The following is a 22,956-nucleotide window of genomic DNA, read 5'->3' on the forward strand; positions in this document are numbered from 1 at the left end:
GTTGACTTAGGTGCTCAAAGATTAATACAGTATATGAAATAATTGCTGGTACTACAAAAGGAATGACACTCAAACAAAGTGTAGTTTCAAGACTGGTTTAATTTTTTTCAAATCAATGAATGAATATAATAAAATATACAATTAATTATTTCTCATAGCCCATTTCAATATATACAGAAAAAAAACATAGCATAACTATTACAACCTTGGCTGTTGAGAATCTATATATTGAATAGCGAATAATAAAACAGAAGAGACAAAAACTAGACTATTAATCACATATGGTATCAATCTTAAGGTTCCTTAAAAAATAACATAACATGAATTAAAGTTCCCAATTAGCAATATATCTAAGCAAAATTTTGGTGAAAAAAAAAATGCAGGTCAGGAAAAAAAAATACAACATATCTAAATAACAAATCTTAGATAGTACATTACTGACATCTGACTCATGATAAGCAGTACAATGTCCTTATTTCTGCACTAATTAATTTGTATTGTAGCAAATTACAAATATAAACAATATGAATAAAATAAATACTTTTATGTGACAAGTAGTATTTGAAAAAAAACCACATTAACTATATTGGTAATTAAAAATCCAAACCTTCAATCAACGTTGACATATTTAACACATACACTGCCTCAAGATAAATAAAGATATGAAAATATGGAAGATATAAAAATAAAGTTTTGAGTAAAAAATGTATGATATGATTAGATACATTTAACATCGTTGATGAACAATTCAAATCAATTCATTGTCTCAAAATGATATCAACTCTAAAAGAAATTTACAGACAAGAAAAATTAAGATCATAAAACACTAGAAATAATAAACTTCTCATAAAACTAACCCAATATTCAATGATAGGGAAATATAAAATGAATAGATGAATATAGATAAATATAAAAATCCTAACTAGATGACTTAAATTATAGTTGAGTATTATCTCACAACCTGCTGAATCAAAGCTGGCTAATGGGTATTGTGTTGTTATCTATGTCATAACCTGATATGGTATATAAGATTGAAGTACATGTACTGACAACTCAGAAAACCATATCTGCTCTATAGGAAGTGCACACACATAACTGATAGAGGTGTGTTTATGGTAAAAATACATCATATGACTGTAAAATGCCCATCAACACATTTATGTTTTTTCTTCCTGTTGCCCTGAAATGAACATAAGTGAAAAAAATTAATTTAAATAACAAATCATATATTGTTGTAGCCATGTTTCTTCCTATCGCATTCAATTATTTTTAGCCTTCCAACTTCTCCTCAATGGAACTGCGCCACCAAATGTCAGACTAAGAGGTAATCCATACAAGTACTATGAAACTTGTAAAAGTAAAAATTAATTTCTTTTGTACTAATGAAAATCATATTTTAATTGTTTGTGAATTAGCAGAAGATTGATTAAAAGAGTAAATTTCTGTTATTGATTTTATTAACAATATTATCGGTCTACTGATGGTACTGTAGAATACTTTATTTTCGCTATTTTCGCTGAAGGAATGTTTCCGTGAAAATAAAATCCAGCGAATATACTTTTTTTTCCTATTATTCACATTAAACTCATCAAAAATCAGTGAAAATAAATTCCACACAAAACGCCTAAAAAGCCTTTTCAGCGAAAATTTATTCCAGCGAAAATAAAGTATTCCACAGTATATGGTACCAGTAAACTACGACCACCACTTATTGAACGTTGTTGGTGAGGAAAATAAAAACTACTGTAAAATACTTTATTTTCACTTATGTTTCAGTGAAAATAAAATGCAACAAATAGACCTTTTTTCCTATATTTTACATTCGATTTGTCAAAAATCAGTGAAAATAAATTCCATACAAAACCCCCAAAAATCTATTCAGTGAAAATAAAGTATTTTACAGTATATGTACCACAATAAAGTCTGAAATCTTTTTTAAAAATCTTACTTTACTGTGAGCCAGGAATGATTCAGTGTTTGGTTTCTGTGTGATTTGATTAGAGGTGTTCTACTAATAGAGCAAAAACAGTACACCATATTTGCTCTATTATTAGCATATACATGCCCTCATGTAAATTACAGAAATGTTTTTATGGTTAAATATTTCAATTAATCAGTATACAACAAATGTGTTTTTTGGCTTATAGTGTCTTTATTGAAGATGCGTTTCTAAAAGCGTTAATATGGTACGTGCTCTGATTGATAATTTTATTTTAATTGCATGAAATGATCATATGACCTGGTGACATATAAGCCACAAGAATAAATATTTACTGGTACTACTTATATACACAAATATATCACTTCAATAAATTACATGATATTCCCTTCACTGCGGAATCTTGTGTCTTACGTGATAGGCACTGACAGAATGTCTGCCACAAAATTATAATGATTTGATTTTGAACTTGAGTATTGTTTTTTATAGTTAAATGTCAAAATAGTAATCTTTCATGAAGGAATGTTGCATTTCCCTTATTTCATCAAAATTGACTTTCATCTAATGTGTATTCCACATTACTAAGCGCGGAAATACCCCCAAAATAATTTCTCACATGTCAAATCCAACCCAATGTTTTGATGCCACTAATACGCTATGACCTTTGTTTGGCCTATTTTTACGTTCTATTTTCACGCATAATGCAGGATCTTCCGGTGAATGGAAAATGGTATATTCCAATTTTTACTACAAGTCATTGTAAATGGCATTCCCAGTTAACAAGGAAATAATTTTCACGTAATAACAATACATTTGTATCTTTCTTTGGCATTATGCATGCCCCTGCATTTAAAGCGGGAGGGTACGCGCGGGAATTGAGTCCCAAGCGATGATAACAACACACGCTAAAAACGCAAAGGCTCATGGGTAGACGCTTGTTTGTAAACAGTGACACGCTATGGCCATCTGACACATTCGCAGGTGACGACTCCCCCGCTTTAATATAAAATTTGAATTGTTTTAGTTAACATCAAAACCATTAGGCCTAATCTCTACCATGTCAAGACTACTACTCTGTTTCCATACCATTGTTTAACAGCTACTAGCTACAAATAATTAAGGTAGATTGTGGCAAACTCAAATTTTGCACTACTGAGCATGTTTCTGCACATATGTGCAATGCATTGTGGGATATAATCTCCCATTGCATTTATCGGAAACTCACTATATTACATGTAAATTTTTTGAAATGATTTCACAATGATTTCATATCAATAATAATATATGACTTTTCCATCCCATATTACTCAGTAAATTTTTTAGATATGAATAAATAATCTCACCATAGAAACCAGTGTAAAAATGAGAATTTTTGACCATTTTCCACGATATTTCTTTTATCTCAAAAACTCATCGAGTGAACCCGATTTGTTTTAATTAACGGTTTTCTGATAGAACGAACTCATAATAATGAATGTGTATCGAACATGATATATACTGTGAAATACTTTATTTTAGCTAGAATTAATTTTCACTGAAAAGACATTTTGGGCATTTTGTATGGAATTTATTTTCACTGAATGCTGACAAGTTGATTGTAAAATATAGGAAAAAAAGTATATTCACTGGATTTTATTTTCACGGAATCATCCCTTCAGCGAAAATACCGAAAATTAATTCCAAGAGAAATTAAAGTTTTCTAGAGTACCGGTAATCTCTAATTCAGCTCAAACCTCGAGAAAAAAATAAATGAATGTGACAAAACAGATTACCAACTAATTTGCATAACAATAGAATATGTTAATCACCCACATTATATTAATTGTTACATTACCTGTATATTGGCTTTATTGTTTTATCTGAAATTAAACAGTTGGGAATCTCTACTCTATAGTGCCATGGGGGGAACCCTGTATTAGTGACGTACATTAGAAGATACTGGGAGGGCCGAGCAGATTGAGATAATTGTTTTAGATTAATTTTGTAGTTTGGAGTTAATAAAAGCATTGTGATGTTTATAACTCATCTTTCACGGCATCCATTCCACCATTCATTAAATCCTCTTCTATCATTCCTAATTCCTGTAGTAACATCTGCTGTTGTTGCTTCAGTTCATACTGTATGTCATCACGGAATATCAATAACTTCTCATCACGTTCTCTCGTTTTACTCTCATCTAATTCTCTGTCCCAGTTGTCATCTTCGTTTCCTTGGTACAGATGCCAATTTTTCAGGGCTTCATCTAGCTTGTTTTCCACATCAGCAATAGTAAAGTATTCCTTGTTTCCACTCAGATTTTCAAATATCTAAAAAAACAAAAACAAAAAAAAATAAACTTGTGTAAACTTATAAATTGGCAGTATAATGGGGCAGCGTGTAGTAATTATGACATAACACAATATGAAAAAATATTAGACAAAAGTGGAATATTAATATGAAACTAAATGTACAGTACCTCAGTAGCTTTTTCGGGAGTACCTCCTAATTCGTCCACATAAAAATGAGAGAGAATTTCCCATGATACCTTTCCATTAGACACATGCAGTGCACGCTCTATTACATCCCTACAGATAGACACAGTAAAAATGTCACGTTGTTGTAAAGACACCCTGATTTCAAGATGTCTTCATTTAGAAGTGCCCAAGTGACATGATATGCTTCAGTTACCCACAATGTGAGATGTTCATACTCAGTTTGAATTCAAGTGGCACAGGCACGGTTGAGAAATGGAATAATGATGTAGACATGTTGACAGGTTTCATATTTACAGTTTGGGATGTTTGCAATTTTATGATAAAAAACAAGCAGCCTCTTGGCTGAGATAACTCCACTGTTATCAATGAACATTTCAATTAAAGAAATGAAGATATCATCATGAAATGAACTAATCTAAGTAGGGTCAACCCAGGGTACACATACACATAAGTATCAAAGCACAATTAGACTTGTAGTTTTAAAGAAGAAGTTGAAAAAATAAAAAGTAGACACGGACAATCACTCATATGATAAGCTCCAATTGACAAAGTCGACAACAGAGCATAAAATAGTACTCACTCAACAATGTGAAGTTCAATGTGAGAGTATTCAAAATGATCAGTATTAGATGGTTCAACTCCTTCCATTGCTTGGATAAATTCACGTAATACATCAATATCAAGTTTCAATATATCTTCTTTGGTGAGGTAACCTTTTTTATCTTTATCAAGAATATCAAATGGCTGTAAAAGTAACAATTCATCATTTGCATGCATTCATCTTGATATTTCTGAATGATTATGGTCACAATTCAACTCTATAACAAAAATTACACATACTCTATACTAAGTTGAGTTATAATTCTCACGGTGAGCACGAAAGGTTAATTACCATTCTCATAATGAGCTCTCAAATTTACTTATCATTCTCAAACTAGGTGCTCTAATTTACTTATTATTCTCACACTGGGCATTCTAGGTTACTTGTCATTCTCACACTGGGGACTCAAGGTTACTTATGTTTCTCACACTGAGCATTCTAGCTTTAATACTTGTCATTCTCACACTAGTCACCCTAATTTACTTATCATTCTCACACTGGGCACTCTAATTTACTTACTACTCTCACACTGGTCACTCTAGGTTACTTATTATTCTCACACTGGACACTCTAGTTTACTTATGTTTCTCATACTGGACACTCTAGGTTACTTGTCATTCTTTAATACTTATCATTCTCACACTAGGCACTCTAGGTTACTTGTCATTCTCACACTGGGCACTCTAATTTACTTATTATTCTCACACTGGACACTCTAGCTCATTTATCATTTTCACACTAGGCACTCTAGGTTACTTATCATTCTCACACTGGGCATTCTAGGTTACTTACGTTTCTCACACTGGGGACTCTAGTTTACTTATCAATCTCACACTGGGCACTCTAGGTTACTTATTATTCTCACACTGGGCATTCTAGGTTAATTATTATTCTCACACTGGGCACTCTAGGTTACTTATTATTCTCACATTGGGCATTCTAGGTTGATTATTATTCTCACACTGGGCACTCTAGGTTACTTATTATTCTCACATTGGGCATTCTAGGTTACTTATTATTCTCACACTGGGCACTCTAGGTTACTTATCATTCTTACACTGGGCATTCTAGTTTACTTTCATTCTCACACTAGACACTCTAGGTTAGTTATTATTCTCATATTGGACACTTTAGGCAAGTTATCATTCTCACACTGGACACTCTGGTTTACTTATCATTCTCACACTTGGCACCCTAGTTTAGATATTATTTTCACATTGGACACTAGTATTTTATCATTCTTACATTGGACACTTTATTTACTGTATCAACAGTATTTACCGTCTTAACATAATCAGAATCAAGGTCTTCTTCGGGTATCGTCAATGCAATTTCTTGTTCGAGATGTTCAATTTTTAATTGTCCATACGTATCAGCAGCCTTCAGGAACTGTTGTCTGTAAAGGTAACACTAATATAATAACCATAATCTTTCCCACCAAGATTTGGTGCGTCATTTTTATACAAGTTTCCATAATCTTTTTTGTTAATTTTAGACAAAATAGACGTAATTTGCTACAATTCTTGTTCATTTTCTTGTTTGAAAAGTATAAAAATAATTATTTTGTTTCATTTTTGTCAAAGGTGACTTTTGTGTTTGAAGTGTCACTGTAAAGTACTTATTTTCAAATAAAAATAATGTGAAAATACTTTTTTTTCTATGCTTTACATTCTACTCACCAAAAATCAGTGAAAATAAATACAAAACAGCCAAAAAATATTTTCATAAAAAATTTATTCCAACAAAAATCATATATTTTACAGTATTGAGCAAATTACAAAGTAATAAACAGATGATATCCAAGTAATCCATGCCAAGAAAGCAATATGACCAACAGCTTACAAGTCACTATGAGGGGAGACCTATTTAAAATCAAGAGGTGGGGGTTGAAAATTTTTTTTTTTTAATAAGCTATTTTTTAACTGTTAAGGTAGCGAGACTATTATTTGTGTTGAAAATTACGATTTTCACATATATTTATTAATTGATGAAATGCACCATAAACTTTCATATGATGAAGTCAATATAACATAGAATGTCATGTATGTTGGTTAAAATGTAGTTATTCTGAAGGGAAGCAAGGCAGCCTTAGTAGTGTTTTCCAAAATCAACAACACAGGTTTAATCTGTGTGCCTATAAGTTTCAAAGATAAACTCAAGACAAAGCAATGTTAGGATGTGTTATCAGTAGCTATCTGACACACAATGAGTGTTTCCAAACATTTGAGTGGTTTGTCTCCGCCCCCGTTTGTTTCACAGATTAGTCATTTGCATATGAATGTGTCAGACACAAGGTCACACAGCCACTGAAAAAAATCATTGATTTTGGTGTTTTCATATGCCAAATTTATCCAATTATAGCTATCCCATTCCTTTATTTTTTTGGTTTCCAATAGCCTTACACATTTGGATGTCCCTACACATGGTAAAACAGACCTTGATGGGAAAACAAATTGATTGTGCCGATAAACAAGCTTGAAAATCTTTGCTGTTACTTCATGGACGTTTTCTAGGAGTTTATGTTTTTCAAAATACAAGGTCTTTAACAAAAAATAACATATACTTATTGTCGTTGGATTAACACCAAATTTTCACAGCTTTAAGGTGACAATGAGAGGAACTTGAATGTGTCCAGACAAACTATTTCATCGATTATTTACCAACAAGTTGTGGTTTGAGTTGGGGGCAATGCGACTAAAACAGTAATTGAAATTCAGGACACTATTTTTTAAAACGCGTTGCTTGAATAAAACTAACCAGACACATTTAATTTACCAGACTATTGAACAACTAGGAAAAGTGAAAAAAATACTTCTTATCGCCAGCATAAATGCGTAATTATTTTTTTTACAGAAAAAGTAATTTTTCACCTTTGATTGAGTAACGCATCGTAGAATGCAGATACGGGCATGCAAAATACACTTGTGAAAAGCTTGAAGTCTGGCGATTCTAAAAATATATACTTTCCCGGGTCTATTTGTAGTCATTTAGTCACAATTAGAAGATGAAAACAAGTATGCAAATAATAGTCCCGCTACCTTAAGTAGGCATTGTTTTTTTGACTCCTGAGCTTGTGGAATTTTTCCTTTCCTTGATTTCACATCAACTTTCTTTTCTAAAATCTCCCACTCGATCGCTCGCTCCTACCCTCGCAGATTTGAAATACATTACCCTAGATACAAAAAATGGACATTTTTAATTATACATATTGCTTTGTGACTATCCAATTTCGACTTAAAAATGTCATTCTTGACCTATAGTGTAGACAACAACAACAACAACGAGGACAGACATTTCCCACTATTATCTGTCCAAACATCAATGATATGAGCAAGGCAAAAAAAAAAATGGCCGTCAGTTGACCATTTTTAACAAAATTGTAAAACATGCAGTGAGTAACTCACCTCTTGTTTGTATACTAAATGTCAGTACCAAGTTGGAATGACCCAGCATGCATTGCCTCCATGCATTCAAAACAAAATTTAATGAAACTTACAAAATAAATGCTACATGTATATTTATCAGGGGTTTCGTCAAGAGCCCCCCGCCGGCCATATGGCCTACTACAAGCCCAAACTGGCCGCCTACTCTCTGTCCCCCCGACCGCCTACGCCAGTATCGCTGCAGCACTTCACACTGCCAAGAGCCTTATTATTTTATTTTTTTCCTGTTGTTACAGGATGATGGCCTGCTATTAAATACATTTGGGAAACCCCCTATTTATGTTTATATATTTTGTGCAGTACAGTGAAAGTAGAGATATTAAATGTACATACATTATACTACGATGGTCCATATGTCCCATTGTCATTGTCCCATGTCCTGACCAATTCCATGTCACTATCATATCACTTAATGGGGTGTATTTCAACTCAGCATTGTCACATCCAGTGTCATCAAAATCTGTCATTCTTGAAAACAATAGCGCCACAGCAATGTTAGGATCGCCGAATGAAGTGACTTGATGGTAATAACCTGAATTTAATAATGATTAAATAAAAAGGTATTTATATTGCACACACAAACATATATAATGACATGAAATATATATAGCCTCACACCTTGACACATAAACCTATAACTATTGTAGAAGAATAACACATTTTTGGTATAGACTCCCTAGAGGGACTGCATGGTGAGGCGTTCAATCCCTTGGTCAGAAGAGCATAGAACACTTCAAAATAAAAGGGAAATGGTCATGAGATCGCGCTGTGTCCTTTTTGATATTGGACTTATAGTAACGAAACAATGCATGTAAAATACATTGTTTGTTTACATGAACTTCAAAAATGTGCTGTGCGACAACCACGCCCTTTAAGGAGGAGACTTGCAGGACACTATAACCATAAAAAAAAATATAATGCAATTTTGCTGATCTGATTACAACACTGATCTGTAATAATAGACCATTTTTCTTTCACTGCGAGATCCAACATTATGCGTGAAATGAAACGTAAAAACAGAACAAACAAAGGTTATAGCATCGCAGTGGCGTCAAAACTAAGCATAGGATTTGACGAAAGCGAAAGTAGTTTTGTATAGTATCTCAGTGCCATATCACTTTCTGAAAAACCAGCATTTCAATATTGAGATACAAAAAAAGATACTCAAGTTCAAAAGCAAATCATTCGACCTATTCAGTATTGATATTGAAAAGTATTAATCTGGTTTTAACAACGCTGCTCATACCATTGTACCATTATACCCGCATAAGGCTGTAATATGTTCCAAATTTGACGAATAGACAAAAACACAATCACATTTGTACTGTTCAGAACAGTTTTTAAATAAAAACAATAGCCTAGTATACAACAATATATTCCATTCTTAAAGCACGGTGGTCGTCACGCAGCACGTGTTCAAATTTCATGTAAATAAACAATGTATTTTACACACGTTGTATACGTCGCTATGAGTACCATATCGAACAGGACCACGCCCTTTAATTACTTACTTCTCGGTAAATATAAACAGTCTCCAGCATGTATAGTAAAGTTAGACCACCTAACTTTGGCAATATTTGGATGTTTTATCATATCGACACTGGACACATTGATTAACGAGATACCACCAATTGCTCGTTCGGGTTCCCATGATCGATAAATTAACGGCTCATATTTGTTTTCCACCATTTTCCATTGTTTAGTTCCACTAACCAGACAATTCCATGTGTTGAATGCATCTTTATGTAAAGCACTTTTACTGTTTCCTGCACTCATCCAAATATCAATTTCCACCAAACTGTCTTTGAAAGTGCCGCACTGCATAGATGGAGGAACCATGACTTCTGGGTACATGGCCGTCGGCAACTGAGATACGATATATTTGTTCACTTTTTGGTATGTGTCAATAAAATTACCAATAGTGTCTCGTCCAAGTCCTCTAACACCGGCAGGAATCTGAGATCCATATCCTCGTTCAACTTTCCCTTCTAATCGAATTTCCAAATCACCATACTTTTCTTTCAAATACTGTGTAGTCCATAGGTTAAACCCTGGGCTGTGTTTCATAGCTCCCCTCAAAATTAACGGTTTACCATGTTTAACATACTTCTCCCAGAATGTACGAGGATGAGGCGGTATGTCAGTTTCATCAATAGGCACATCGGGTGGCCGATGACCTCCAAGAGGCTGGAGATGACCTTTAGGGCAATAATTCTCTGGTTGTACTGCATACAATGACAATGTCAATAAAATTACCTGCAATAATGAAGCCTCCATATCGTACTGGAAAACAGAAATGGTACAAGAGTAATTAGAAGACAATTCCGACTAATCTAAAAGAACATATTTTTTAAATTTCTATAAAAAATCATAGTAAGTAATAAAATTTTAATATTTTATGTTTGCTTTAGTTCTTTATGAACTCTAAATTTAACAGAATTGTCCATAGTGAGCATCAATTAATTATTGGTCATTTCAAGCTGTCTTTTCTTGAACAGTACGTTGCAAATCTTCGCAGAAATTGTAACTTGATGTTCAAGTAACAGTTAACAGAATTTACGGGAAATATAGATTTTTTGTTTTGTTTAATGTTGTATGTTTTCTGTAACTCAAAGTTTGGTTAACTGTTTATTAAAATACGAGTTACAAAATTTAAACGTTAAACAATACAACAAATTTATGTTGCCTGTAACTTGAAGTTTTGTTGGGCCATTAAAAACGCAATGAAAAAGAAGTCGAGAATGAAATTCACTTCATGCAATGTCATGGTCCATCATTAATAAATAGAGTTTGTAAAAAACGCTATGAAAAAATAACCGAGAATGTTCTCCTCATCCTAGATTGTAGAACCTTATAAATAAAGAGGAAAAAACATCCTTGTTTGAAGAATGTGATGCCAAAACAAACCAAAAAGAGGAAACACAATATGCATGCAACTGTATTGCATTGGTCTAATATTTCAAAAATACAATATACAAAACTAAATAAATAAGAAAAAGAATTTTACATTTGTGTAATAGTATTTTTGTTTTTAATAGTTATACATACCGTAATATATTGTTTTTATCTGTGTGATTTATTGATGTTTTCTCTTTACCATACCAAACCCCTAGATGATACTTGCAGAGTAATAAAATTATTATTATAAAATCAATGAGTGTAATCTGGTAGCATGATTGTCAGCTTCTATCCCCCCCCCCCCCGGGGGGGAGAGCTAATAGACAATTTTCAATTTCAATTAATGTTCCTCTCAAGTAACATCAATTTATGTTTGAATGTTTCATATCATATTTAAGTTGAGACAAACATAAAATTCGTACTTTTTTAGGAAATTATATATAAATCATGATTTTGTCACAATTATCCGGATTATTTAATTAGAGATAAATATATTTTTTAAAACAAAACAGCATTTCTGACGAAACAACTGTCACTGGGTCGAAAAAAAACGTTGGTACTAAAACGACAGCCACTGAAACGAAACAGCAGTGAGACGAAACTACTACTGTCGGCTTATTTATCGCTATACACAAGCGTACATCGACCCACAGGGGCCTGACGATCTATTCGTCTCAATGCGTGGACGTCTATGGGGCCGTGTGACTATGTCCCGGTACAGGACCTTACCCTTGCTCAAAATAATAGAAATTATGGAATTAAAACAGTTTAGTAATGTAAAGCATGCATGCATATGTTATTAAATTTAATCATCACGCTCCGAAACCACAAAAATAACTAATACTTGTTTCCGGCCGATCAGCTTGCACTATATATAATATATAGACGTCCAGCTATTGACGGTAGACGGTTACCAACACACAGGGCAACCAACACCCATGATCGTCTATATTATTATACAAACAATACAACCAGAAGTATATTACACGATGCAACTAAGTGGTCATGGTTTTATACTCACATTTATTTCCTGTTCCCAGTAATACCGGGACAATTTGAGCCTCAAACGCTACAACTATGTCAACCCGGAAACAAGTCCACTTTTACATGAAGGTTGAAATATTTTATACCAGCTAGAGGGCCTTACCCATCATGCACTGGTAAAAATGTAACTTTTGTAACACCGACAGCTACCACTTTCACTGCTTGCAGCATACAGGGAGCAGCGTCATTCACGTGTGGTAGCTAACAAGTTATCGCCAGCTTGTCTCTGATGTTTTTTTGATGATTTTTTAAAAATAATATTACAACTGCCTGTGGTGTCCCAGACGGACAGGAGTGAATCTGAATATGTTGTTGTCGTAGTTGTGATTTTTACAGACCTTGGCGGCTTCATACGGTTAATAAATTATCGACATAATCACTTACTAAGCAATCTCTAATGAAATTTCCATATAGATAATATTCCACAAAATTACTTCTAGTACTAGGGTACTTTTTGTTGTCCTGAATTATTTCAAAAAAAAAAAAATGTAATTGTGTTCTATGGAATTATTCTGAACATCACGATATTTGAAAAATGTGAGGACAAGTTTCTCAAAATATGCCACTGTAAACACACCAAAGAATGCTATAATTTAGAGCAATTACTCCATGATCTTAAATAATAAACTAATGAACATTGTCATGCGATTTATGACAAATTTTCTCAAAACATTTTGAGTAAGCTTCTAACTTTAAGACATTTAATTGTAAGCCACAAGTTGTACAAACCGCACCTTGAAAATTGCTGAATCTTTCCATTTCTTTAGTTATGTATTTGGAAAAATTTAGTTATATATTCACATGTGCCTGACAATTTATTTTTGTCTTTTGGTATTTTAATTTATTTATTAATGGACGAAAATATTATTCTTCTCTTCACCCTCAATAAACGTTTTGTTTCAATACATCTCCCTCCATATGATTATAATTACTTAAAAGTTGCATTTCCACTTCAGTACTCCAATATTTCAGAAACTGTGCCAAAGCAGTATTCAGTAGGATGTTTTCTGCATATACGGTAATACTAAATTGGAATATTTTTTTTTATTATGCTACAACACAATAGTTGGTAAAACAATAAATATACATATTTAAAAACAACAAAACACGAATAAATTTGCAAATGAGGGAACTGAAATGGTCTCTAGTCAGTCATATTTGATCAAATGGTTGGTAAAGAAAATTGACATGCATATGTATAAGCTTTGTATGTATATGTGTTGAGTTAGATTGAGTTTGGTCGAACCATGGCTATGAGAAATGGCTCCAGGCGGACAGTAGACCCGAGTTTGGACTTTCATTCAAACACAATATTCATGATTCTGGCCATCGCGTGTGCCAGTTAAAACATTCATGTTTCTGGTCCTCAAACGTATCAGCTAAAATATTCGTGGTTTGGTCCTCGTACATATCAGTTGAAATATTCATGTTTCTAGTCCTCGCACGTATCAGTTAAAATGTTAATGTTTCTGGTCCTCAGAAGTATCAGTTAAAATATTCATGTTTCTGGCCATCGTGTGTGTCAGTTGAAAACTTGTGCAATCAAAGCATTATTTCCGGGTGTTCTCAGTTTCCATGAAAATCAAAATAAAACCACTTGTTTATAACCATTTTAATTGTATATCCGCACCCGCGTGATCTGTGAAAAATAGAATGACCAGAATTTTTTTTTCGACCAAAATTTATTGGAAGATATGCTTTGTATTTTTGGTATCAACATATAATAAATAAATTCTTAAATAAAAGTGAAGAGCAGTAATTCAGAGAAAAAAGCAGTAATTCAGCTAATAAATAAAACAGACCATATGTTTAATGGGAACGAATACAGTTATATGGTACAGCAAAGTTTGTAAGTATTAACGACCTATTAAGTGCTGAGAAAACAAGGGGGAAACATGTTGATAAAATGAAAGGCAGAAAGCTGTAGCTTAGTTTATAAAAATGTTTATAATATTTTTTAAATACCGATCTTTCAAATTCAAATATTCAATAATAATTGGCCCGAGACATCCACATTGTCTACTCCCATAATGCGCATGTGTGCCTTCAAATGACATAGCAACCGCGACTGCCCACTGCTGATTGGATGGTGCTATGTTGAACTAGCTTAGTAATATTGATTTCACTAGCAATGACGTCGCCATAACAAATATTTATAAAAAGTTCTCCAGTTGTATGCTGTACGACTGTTAAGTGGTTGAAAATTAGAAATCTTGTAGTAAAAATTATAAACAACTGTGCAAAATTAATTATTTATTGCCTTTACGAAATTTAAATTATTATTCTTAATTTATTAAAATTAAGTATTCTGACATAATTTGTTTAAATCCATACATTTATGAAAATGGATTCACTACTTAAAGGGCGGTGGTCGTCGCGCCGCGTCCTGTTCGATATGGGACTCATAGCGACGTATACAACGCGTGTATAATATATTGTTTATTCACATAATATTTGAACACGTGCTGCGCGACGACCACCGCCCTTTAATGTGTTTCACGGTAGTTTGGTTACGCTTATTCATCGAGAAAATGGCTGTGGACAGGAGAAACCGTTACGGCTGGCTGGAATCGAAAGTGTCAAAGCTGGCAATGTTCCTCGGTATACTGCACTGATGCAAAAGAAACTGATAAAGATAGAGATGGCCCGTTTTCCTGATCATGTTTTGCACACTGCAGGTGCAATAGTGCACAAGAGAGTAAACAAAGAATGAATATGGTTGAAATTTAAAATTGCCAAATACTCGACCTATTACGGTGGTAGAATACGTAATGTGAAAAGATTTATGCACGTTTCCATGGTAACTATGATTATAATTCATCTTTGTTGGTATCCGGGATCAAATAATCGTAATTCATTCCTAATTCTTTCAATAACTCATCCTGTTTTTTTCTTAGCTGATACTGTATGTCATCACGCATAATCAGTATTTTTTCTTCTCGTTCTTTACGCAACCCATCATCTTTTTCTTGATCCCATTCTTTATTGACGTCCCACTTTTTCCAGTTCTCCAGCGCTATCTCAATATTATTTTCTACGTCAGCTTTATTAAAATATTGTTTATTTCCACTCAGTTTTGTGAATATCTAGAAAAATATTATAAACAAACAAATTTAGAAGGGGGAATATAATTATAATATTCAGACATGGTCAATGTGTGGTTGGAGAAATAGGCCACCGTTCTTATAGTTTTAATGTATGCTACAAGAAATTACGTGAAATATTATAAACAAACAAATTTAGAAGCGGGAATATAATTATAATATTCAGACATGGTCAATGTGTGGTTGGGGAAATAGGCCACCGTTCTTATAGGTTTACTGTATGCTACAAGAAATTACGCAAAAACTCAAAATTTATTCTTCTTCAATGTTTTACTTTCTCTTTAAAATTTCCGCGCCATGTTCGATTTGGTTTGTTTAAACGAAAATTCGAATGATTACACTATGTTCTTTAAGTTAAAAGTCTACTCATAAATTTTTGAGAAAGTTGGTCATAAATCGCATATCAATGCTCATTGGTTTACCATGTAAAATCATGGAGCTGTTGTCTCGTGGCACCATAAAATCATAACATTCTTGTGTGTGTCACATTTTGAGAAACTTGTCCTAATATTTGTCAAAAATCTAAATTTTTGGAACAATTCCATAGAGCGCAATGTTAAAGAAAAATTGCATTTTCGACACTTTTTAAAACCCAGATTTTTGAAAACAATCAGGAAAACAAAAAGTACCCCATCATTAACAATATATTATTTTTTCAGCCTATGTCACCAGCTTACAATTTGAGATATGACATAATATCTCTGCCACAGGAACCTATGATAAAGGCATTATAATACTGCCAAAATGGCCACTATCCACTAAAATACAACTATGATTTTCTCGAAAATTCACCTGGTGACCCCAACTTTTTTTTAAGTCAATATTCTTATATTGCCTCGATCTACAATTTATTAAAAAATGAACAAATTCTGGGTATTTGAAATCATGAGTAGGCTTCTGGATATTTTTCACTGGCAACCAAGTGTAAAATGCAGAATAAAAATGTACTAGCTAGTCAAAAACATTTATTGGCGCATCCCACAATAAACTTAATTAATGTAGACACTGTGGGTCATCTTTGGCAACATACCATAGGAAGTAAATAGTCACCAAGATCTCGTTGAAAGCGGGAGGGCCGCGAGACTTGTTTTTCTCCTCAAATAGTGTTCCATTGTCTCCTGGCACCAGGTCCACTCTTCCCTTGAATTATGTGACCATGGTATTTGTACGATGAATGCGATGATGGATAGAGAAGAAGACTATTTGAGTAGCAAAAACAATTCTTGTCGCCTTCTTGTTCCCAACAAAGTCTCGGCGGTCATTTTCTCTATTTGAGAGATTAATCTGGCCAGATTCAACATTTCATTTTTGTAGCTGAGCTAAAAATAGAAACAAATTCTACTAGAAATCAAAGTATGTAAACATAAGCTCATGATACTTGTGGCGTAAAAAATGCCCATCTGCCAATTTTAAATAGCAGAAATTCCATAACTTCATTCCTTCATTAACTTCAGCTTAGCTTGGTTTAGTCGGAAATCCAGTTTTTCTGAGTGTCCTTCCCAGTGCACTCAAAAATGACCCGGTGAATCGCAACGTGACTTCGGTACATTGCCATTGGAATTCGTATGCGCAGACTGACCCGTACGTAAGGCCAACCCACAGTTCTCCAGACTGATTAACTAGTCTATTATTCGTAGAAATGACACGATAATATATGGCATCTGGTGTAAGCATGGTTAACAAATTTGATAAAGCACTCAAGACTTCCTCAAGAATCATGAAAATAAACATCAAGTTAGGGGTCAAACATATTAAATCATGGGGGGGGGGATTCTGGAAGATTTGTGTAAAAAAAACATTGCTAAACACCAAGATAAAAAATTCTACCAAGGGAAAACATTTTGGTACATTCAAAGAAAATAAGAATGTTCGGACAAAAAATCATGAAAAAAAAATGCTATTCCACCCCTCTCATAATTTCAAATGTTTGAATCCCTTATTCTCATTTCTCACCTACTTGAAAATAATGTATATGATTTTTCAATATACGATCCGATGATCAATATTTACCTCATTTGCCTTTTCCTGTGAACCCCCTAGCACATTGACATAGTTACGAGTTAATACTTGTAATGATACTTTGTTATGAGTTGTAACAAGAAGCCTATGTATCAACATCCTGTGAAGAAAATAAAAAAAAACAGTGGTGCGAACATTACTTCAAAATGAGGCTTGAAATGTTCTGTAACCTTATGTGCTTGTATTTTCAGCAATTGGCATTGCCATAGTACGACACGATTTTGGGGGTTTTGTTTAAATTGCAGTGTTTGATTGGTCTTTGTCCCCAATGGAACCATTTATATGTACCTTTTATTAGTCTTACGATACTCATACAAACTCCGTTATATGATCAGATCCCATGTACAAATCCACTCACAGAATCATACACCATAAACACTGACAGGATAAAATCTCATATGCTAATTATTCTACAGGATTATATTCCATAGAAAACCACTCACAGTATCATACATACACAACCACGTACAGGATCAGATTCCATAATCCCATTAACTTACAATATCCGATCCCATATACAAATTCACTTACAGGATCAGGCCCTGCATATACATTCACTAAAAGGATCAGATTCCATATGTATATTCACATACAGACTCGGGTACTATAGATATAATCATTATAGAATAAGGTCCCACATATATATTCATTTTAAACATGATCCGGTTCTATATACCTAACAGTTAAGTTACCTTACAGGATCAGATCCCATAATCACATTCACTTACAGGATCAGATCCGACAATCCCATTCACTTACAGAGCCAGATCCCATAATCACATTCACTTACAGTATCAGATCCCATAATCATATTCACTTACAGTATCAGATCCCATAATCATATTCACTTACAGGATCAGATCGCATATACATTTTACCTTACAGAATCAGCTCCTATATAATAATATTCAGCAAATTCTGTATTGGATCCTTCAATTCCTTCAATTTCCATGATAGCTTCACGCAATGTATCAATATCTAGGTTTAATATATCCTCCCTGCTCAAATACCCTTTGCCTTCTTTATCCAAAATTTCAAAAGGCTATAAAAATAAAAATATACATTTAACAACATTTTACAATTTGCTGATTTCCAAGTTCTGCTCATCAAGGTTTCACACAGTTAATTATTAATCAAAAACCGGAAATAGTATACATTGATGAAGCTAACTGATTCTCGTGTCATGTCGTAATTGGAGACATCACATACATATAGGAAATATTTAAAATTAATTAAAATACAAAATTAATACTACAATTGCAATCATAAACGAGTTGAAATATTACTGTGATTGAGTTGAATCATATTTTGACAAATAGTTCAGGCGATGTATATGGAATAAAATCCATTTAAGTATATAAATAAGATGAAAATGTGACCATTAAAGAGTTAGTGGACTATTTTTGGGAATTCTTAAATAATTTGGTATTCAAAATCCGGAAATTCGTGTGCACGTCTGTTCATAACCGTTTCTCGGGCATGCTTTGACCGAACACGTTGAAACTTGAACACAAGAACCATGTATGATGACTAATGTAATTATGCGCGTCAATTGCCTTTGCCATTTGGTTAAATATGGCTGACTGGCGGCCATTTTAGTCCTCAAATCCCAATACCTAAACGTGTCCGGAATCGTTTCTCGGATAAAAGAAAATGGCCGACTGGGGAACATTTTGTTTATATGTCCATACGGATTCCTCACAGAGGCGGCGGCACGACATTTTGCATGGGTGAAATACCTGCTCACCATCCCACGCGCCGAAAGCGCGAGTGGTCGCGCATTTGTTTTTGGTGCCGCCGCCACTGCCTCAGTAATACTAATATATTGCCAGATTCACTTGAAAGTGTTCACACACGCACTATAATAAAGTATTTTGTGATTTGGTCCAAAAAAATTGTATTGTTGCCCTCAGCGACCGACCGAAAAATATGAAATATCGGGTCGCGTTGTTTTTTTTTTTTTTTTTTGTTAATAGGCCCAAATATTAAAAACTCACAATTTTAAGCAGTAAAAAAGGGATTTCGCTAAAAATTAACGATCCCGGACCGTTGTTGTTACGATAACTGGCGACTTGGAAACTCGGGTTGATCTGTATTTTTATGACATGTTCCGAATAATATGAAGTCCACATATCTCGGCTATTTAATATACCCTTTTTCACGAGTTTGAAAAAAAATCCGACCGACCCAATTTTACAATTTTCCGACTTGAGGGCAACATAGGTTTTTTTAGGGCCTTATATCATAGTGATGTGGTGAACCCAGTACATCTGCCATCACTCGATTCGTTTATTCTCCGAGTACTGTCAAACATGAGTACAATGATGAAATTTAGGGTGAATATTATGATGTTCATCGCCACAACCATTAATTATACGCATTACATAAATACACCTACTGTAATCATTTCCCGCAACGCTTCATTAAATGTTTTTTCTGGGTCAATCAATAGTGTCTCTTCCGCTAAGTTTTGCACAGTTACTCTACCGTAACTCTCGGCAGCTTTTAGCAATTGTTCTCTAAAAACAAATATAACAAAACTTATATTATTCTTGTCTGTAGAATTTCTTTTGAATTATACATATTTGCATGTACGTGGATTTCTGCAACAATTTGTCAGAGTATATATAATGTTTCAATTTAGTATAATTTATTCAATATGATCATCAGAAACAAACATGCAAATGGAAGAAGAACTTAAAATACAAAATAATGTAATACAGTCATACTGAGAATAGTTCATAGTAACTTATTTCTAGTGGTGTTATCCACAGCCAGCAAATATATTATCTACCAATACGCAGATATGCTGTTAGTTACACATTACATTACATAATAAGGTTATGGATTGTTTTAAAATTCACAAAATATTCAAACTGTTTAATTATGATCTTGTTCATCAAGAAAATGTTTTTTGTTGTTGTTCAAAGTGAGTTTTGTCCATTACATTTTCAAATGTGTGATTAATTTGTTTCATTCAGATATGACATTATAGAAGAAAATCCAGGATCCTTTTATTTTTGTTTTCAATGACGTGTATATTATATTTCTGTTACAAACAACACGTTTGTGTCCGTGGAGCAAATATGATGTGCATTTTCCAAATCAGATAAGTAAGAAGTCTAAAACATACTTTAATTCGTCCATTAAACACTTTTGAGCGAGTAAATTCAGGGTTATCAAACGGTTTTGTTAATTTTGTTTTGTTATTTGTGTTAATATGTGCTTCATTCCGTATCTTTAAAAAATACATACTTAACAGCACGATGATCTGCGTGTCCCATTGTCATTGTCCCATGTCCTGACCAATTCCATGTCACTATCATATCACTTAAAGGTGTGTATTTCAACTCAGCATTGTCACATCCCGTGTCATCAAAATCTGTCATTCTTGAAAACAATAGCGCCACGGCAATGTTAGGATCGCCGAATGAAGTGACTTGATGGTAATAACCTGAAAGTAAGACATTTATTCATGAGGAAAAATCAAATTCTAATGTTGTTTATAAAGAAACAAAAACATTAAATTCAAATACTAGTATCCAACGATGATTGGCCCGAGAGTTCTGCATTGTCTACGCCCATGCATTATGTAAATTAACACCATTATTAATTTATTCAAATATTATTATGTCAGGCGACAGTGCATAAACACGATGGAGAATAGGCATATATTAGGTCCTGCAGTATCCGACAATGGATATTAATAATATATCAATATCAATGTTCACAGAATCTGATTAATCTTTTTATTTGCTGCATCCCGTGGCGCTGTTGCGTCTGTGAGTTCAACCAAACTTAAAGGTTCACTATTATACATTATTGGAGAAAATAGTGGAATTTGAAAAAAAGAAATAAAAATAATAATGTGTTTCTAATGGTTGACCCCTAATACTACAAATGTAACACTTACTTCTTGGTAAATATAAACAATCTCCAGCAGTTATAGTAAAGTTAGACCACCTAACTTTGGCAATATTTGGATGTTTTATCATATCTACACTGGACACATTGATTAACGAAAAGCCACCAATCTGGGCTTCTGGTTCCCATGATCGATAAATTAACGGCTCATATTTGTTTTCCACCATTTTCCATTGTTTAGTTCCACTAACCAGACAATTCCATGTGTTGAATGCATCTTTATGTAAAGCACTTTTACTGTTTCCCGAACTCATCCAAATATCAATTTCCACCAAACTGTCCTTAAACGTGCCGCACTGCATTGTGGGAGGAACCATGACTTCTGGGTACATGGCTGTTGGCAACTGAGATACGATATATTTGTTTTCACTCTGGTACGTGTTAATAAAATTAGCAATAGTGTCTCTTCCAAAACTTTTAGCACCAATCGGAATGTTTGAGGCTTTCTCTATTTTTCCTTCCAAACGAACTTCCAAATCACCATACTTTTCTTTCAAATACTGCGTAGTCCATAGGTTAAAACCTGGGCTGTGTTTCATAGCTCCCCTCAAAATTAACGGTTTACCATGTTTAACATACTTCTCCCAGAATGTACGAGGATGCGGCGGTATGTCAGTTTCGTCAATGGGCACGTCTGGTGGCCGATGACCTCCGAGTGGCTTTAGGTGCCCTTTAAGAAAACCATCCTCAGACTCCGTAGAGATAAAGTTGATACATGCAAATAATACAAGTAAAGTTATTGTCTTCATATTTCTCGGTCTATGATAAAATAAAATAAAAACATACTTTATAGTTAGATAGAACAAAAAGCGATAGTCACGCCACTCACATAGTAGGATAACAGAAATTCTTGTATGCAAGGGTTTAAGACTGCCTCTGTGAACTACCGGCTTATAATTTGAAACTATAATTTACCTGTGTGGTGCCAATTAATGAATAAACACATAGTGACATGTCATGGAATTTAATAATACTTAACACACAAACAATTAATTATTCATAATTTTAACGACTACCGCCCTTTAAGTCTGAATGTTCTATAGCCTCACGATATCGATACATATCGTAACACGACACGATGACAAAAATAACCAGTGATTCAAACAAATCTATGTTGCTAGTAACTCGAAGGTCGGTTAAAGCGCGGTAGTCGTCGCGCTGCGCATGTGCGAGATATATGGGTCTCATATAAACAAAAATGGCGACTTTGACTGTTGCGCAGATCAACGAGTACGCACATACACGTTTCCAAGCTTTAATTAGGTAATTTTCATGTGATTAGAAGGTATGGAAGAAGTTACCGGCGGTAATCAGTGCGAGTTACAATTTGAGCGCTGTTTCGCAAAAGTGGGCGTGGTTTCTAAAATATTCTGTAATCCATCCGTCTATTTTAGAACAGAATGAGATAAGTCAAGATTTTGCGTATCCAGAAATTAATTCACGAAGAAAATAGCACGTACACACAGATCACGGCTTCCAGATTCAGAAGTGGATGGAAAGTGACATTTCT

At 33.9% G+C, this 22,956-nt stretch overlaps 3 protein-coding genes across 4 annotated transcripts; all 3 read right to left on the minus strand.

Moving 5' to 3' along the window:
* Positions 1 to 3,520: 3,520 nt before the first annotated feature.
* Positions 3,521 to 12,464, minus strand: LOC100368900 (uncharacterized). 2 transcript variants are annotated; one of them, XM_085508312.1, is made up of 8 exons: positions 12,377 to 12,464; positions 11,506 to 11,576; positions 9,969 to 10,740; positions 8,791 to 8,989; positions 6,296 to 6,410; positions 4,994 to 5,157; positions 4,395 to 4,503; positions 3,521 to 4,245 (listed from the first exon to the last, which is right to left on the minus strand). In XM_085508312.1, the coding sequence occupies exons 3-8, from the start codon at positions 10,732 to 10,734 to the stop codon at positions 3,955 to 3,957; spliced, it is 1,644 nt and encodes a 547-aa protein (XP_085364438.1). In that variant the 5' UTR covers positions 10,735 to 10,740; positions 11,506 to 11,576; positions 12,377 to 12,464; the 3' UTR covers positions 3,521 to 3,954. The 2 variants fall into 2 exon arrangements, with proteins under 2 accessions (XP_085364438.1, XP_085364439.1); XM_085508313.1 differs by lacking the exon at positions 11,506 to 11,576 and having other exon boundaries at positions 12,377 to 12,463.
* A 2,667-nt stretch (positions 12,465 to 15,131) lies between these two features.
* Positions 15,132 to 19,243, minus strand: LOC146734020 (uncharacterized). The gene is made up of 4 exons (XM_085508485.1): positions 19,214 to 19,243; positions 18,401 to 18,564; positions 17,514 to 17,622; positions 15,132 to 15,485 (listed from the first exon to the last, which is right to left on the minus strand). Exons 1-4 carry the CDS (start codon positions 19,241 to 19,243, stop codon positions 15,210 to 15,212), a joined length of 579 nt encoding a protein of 192 aa, XP_085364611.1. The 3' UTR covers positions 15,132 to 15,209.
* Positions 19,244 to 19,902: 659 nt separating this feature from the next.
* LOC100369046 (bifunctional peptidase and (3S)-lysyl hydroxylase Jmjd7-like) lies at positions 19,903 to 22,933 on the minus strand. The gene is made up of 4 exons (XM_085508486.1): positions 22,907 to 22,933; positions 21,436 to 22,205; positions 20,778 to 20,976; positions 19,903 to 20,041 (listed from the first exon to the last, which is right to left on the minus strand). Exons 2-4 carry the CDS (start codon positions 22,193 to 22,195, stop codon positions 19,903 to 19,905), a joined length of 1,098 nt encoding a protein of 365 aa, XP_085364612.1. The 5' UTR covers positions 22,196 to 22,205; positions 22,907 to 22,933.
* Between the last annotated feature and the right edge of the window lie 23 nt (positions 22,934 to 22,956).

The sequence above is a fragment of the Saccoglossus kowalevskii genome, chromosome 15 (genome assembly GCF_978046115.1).
Source record: "Saccoglossus kowalevskii chromosome 15, keSacKowa6.1, whole genome shotgun sequence".
Classification (NCBI taxonomy): Eukaryota; Metazoa; Hemichordata; class Enteropneusta; family Harrimaniidae; genus Saccoglossus; species Saccoglossus kowalevskii.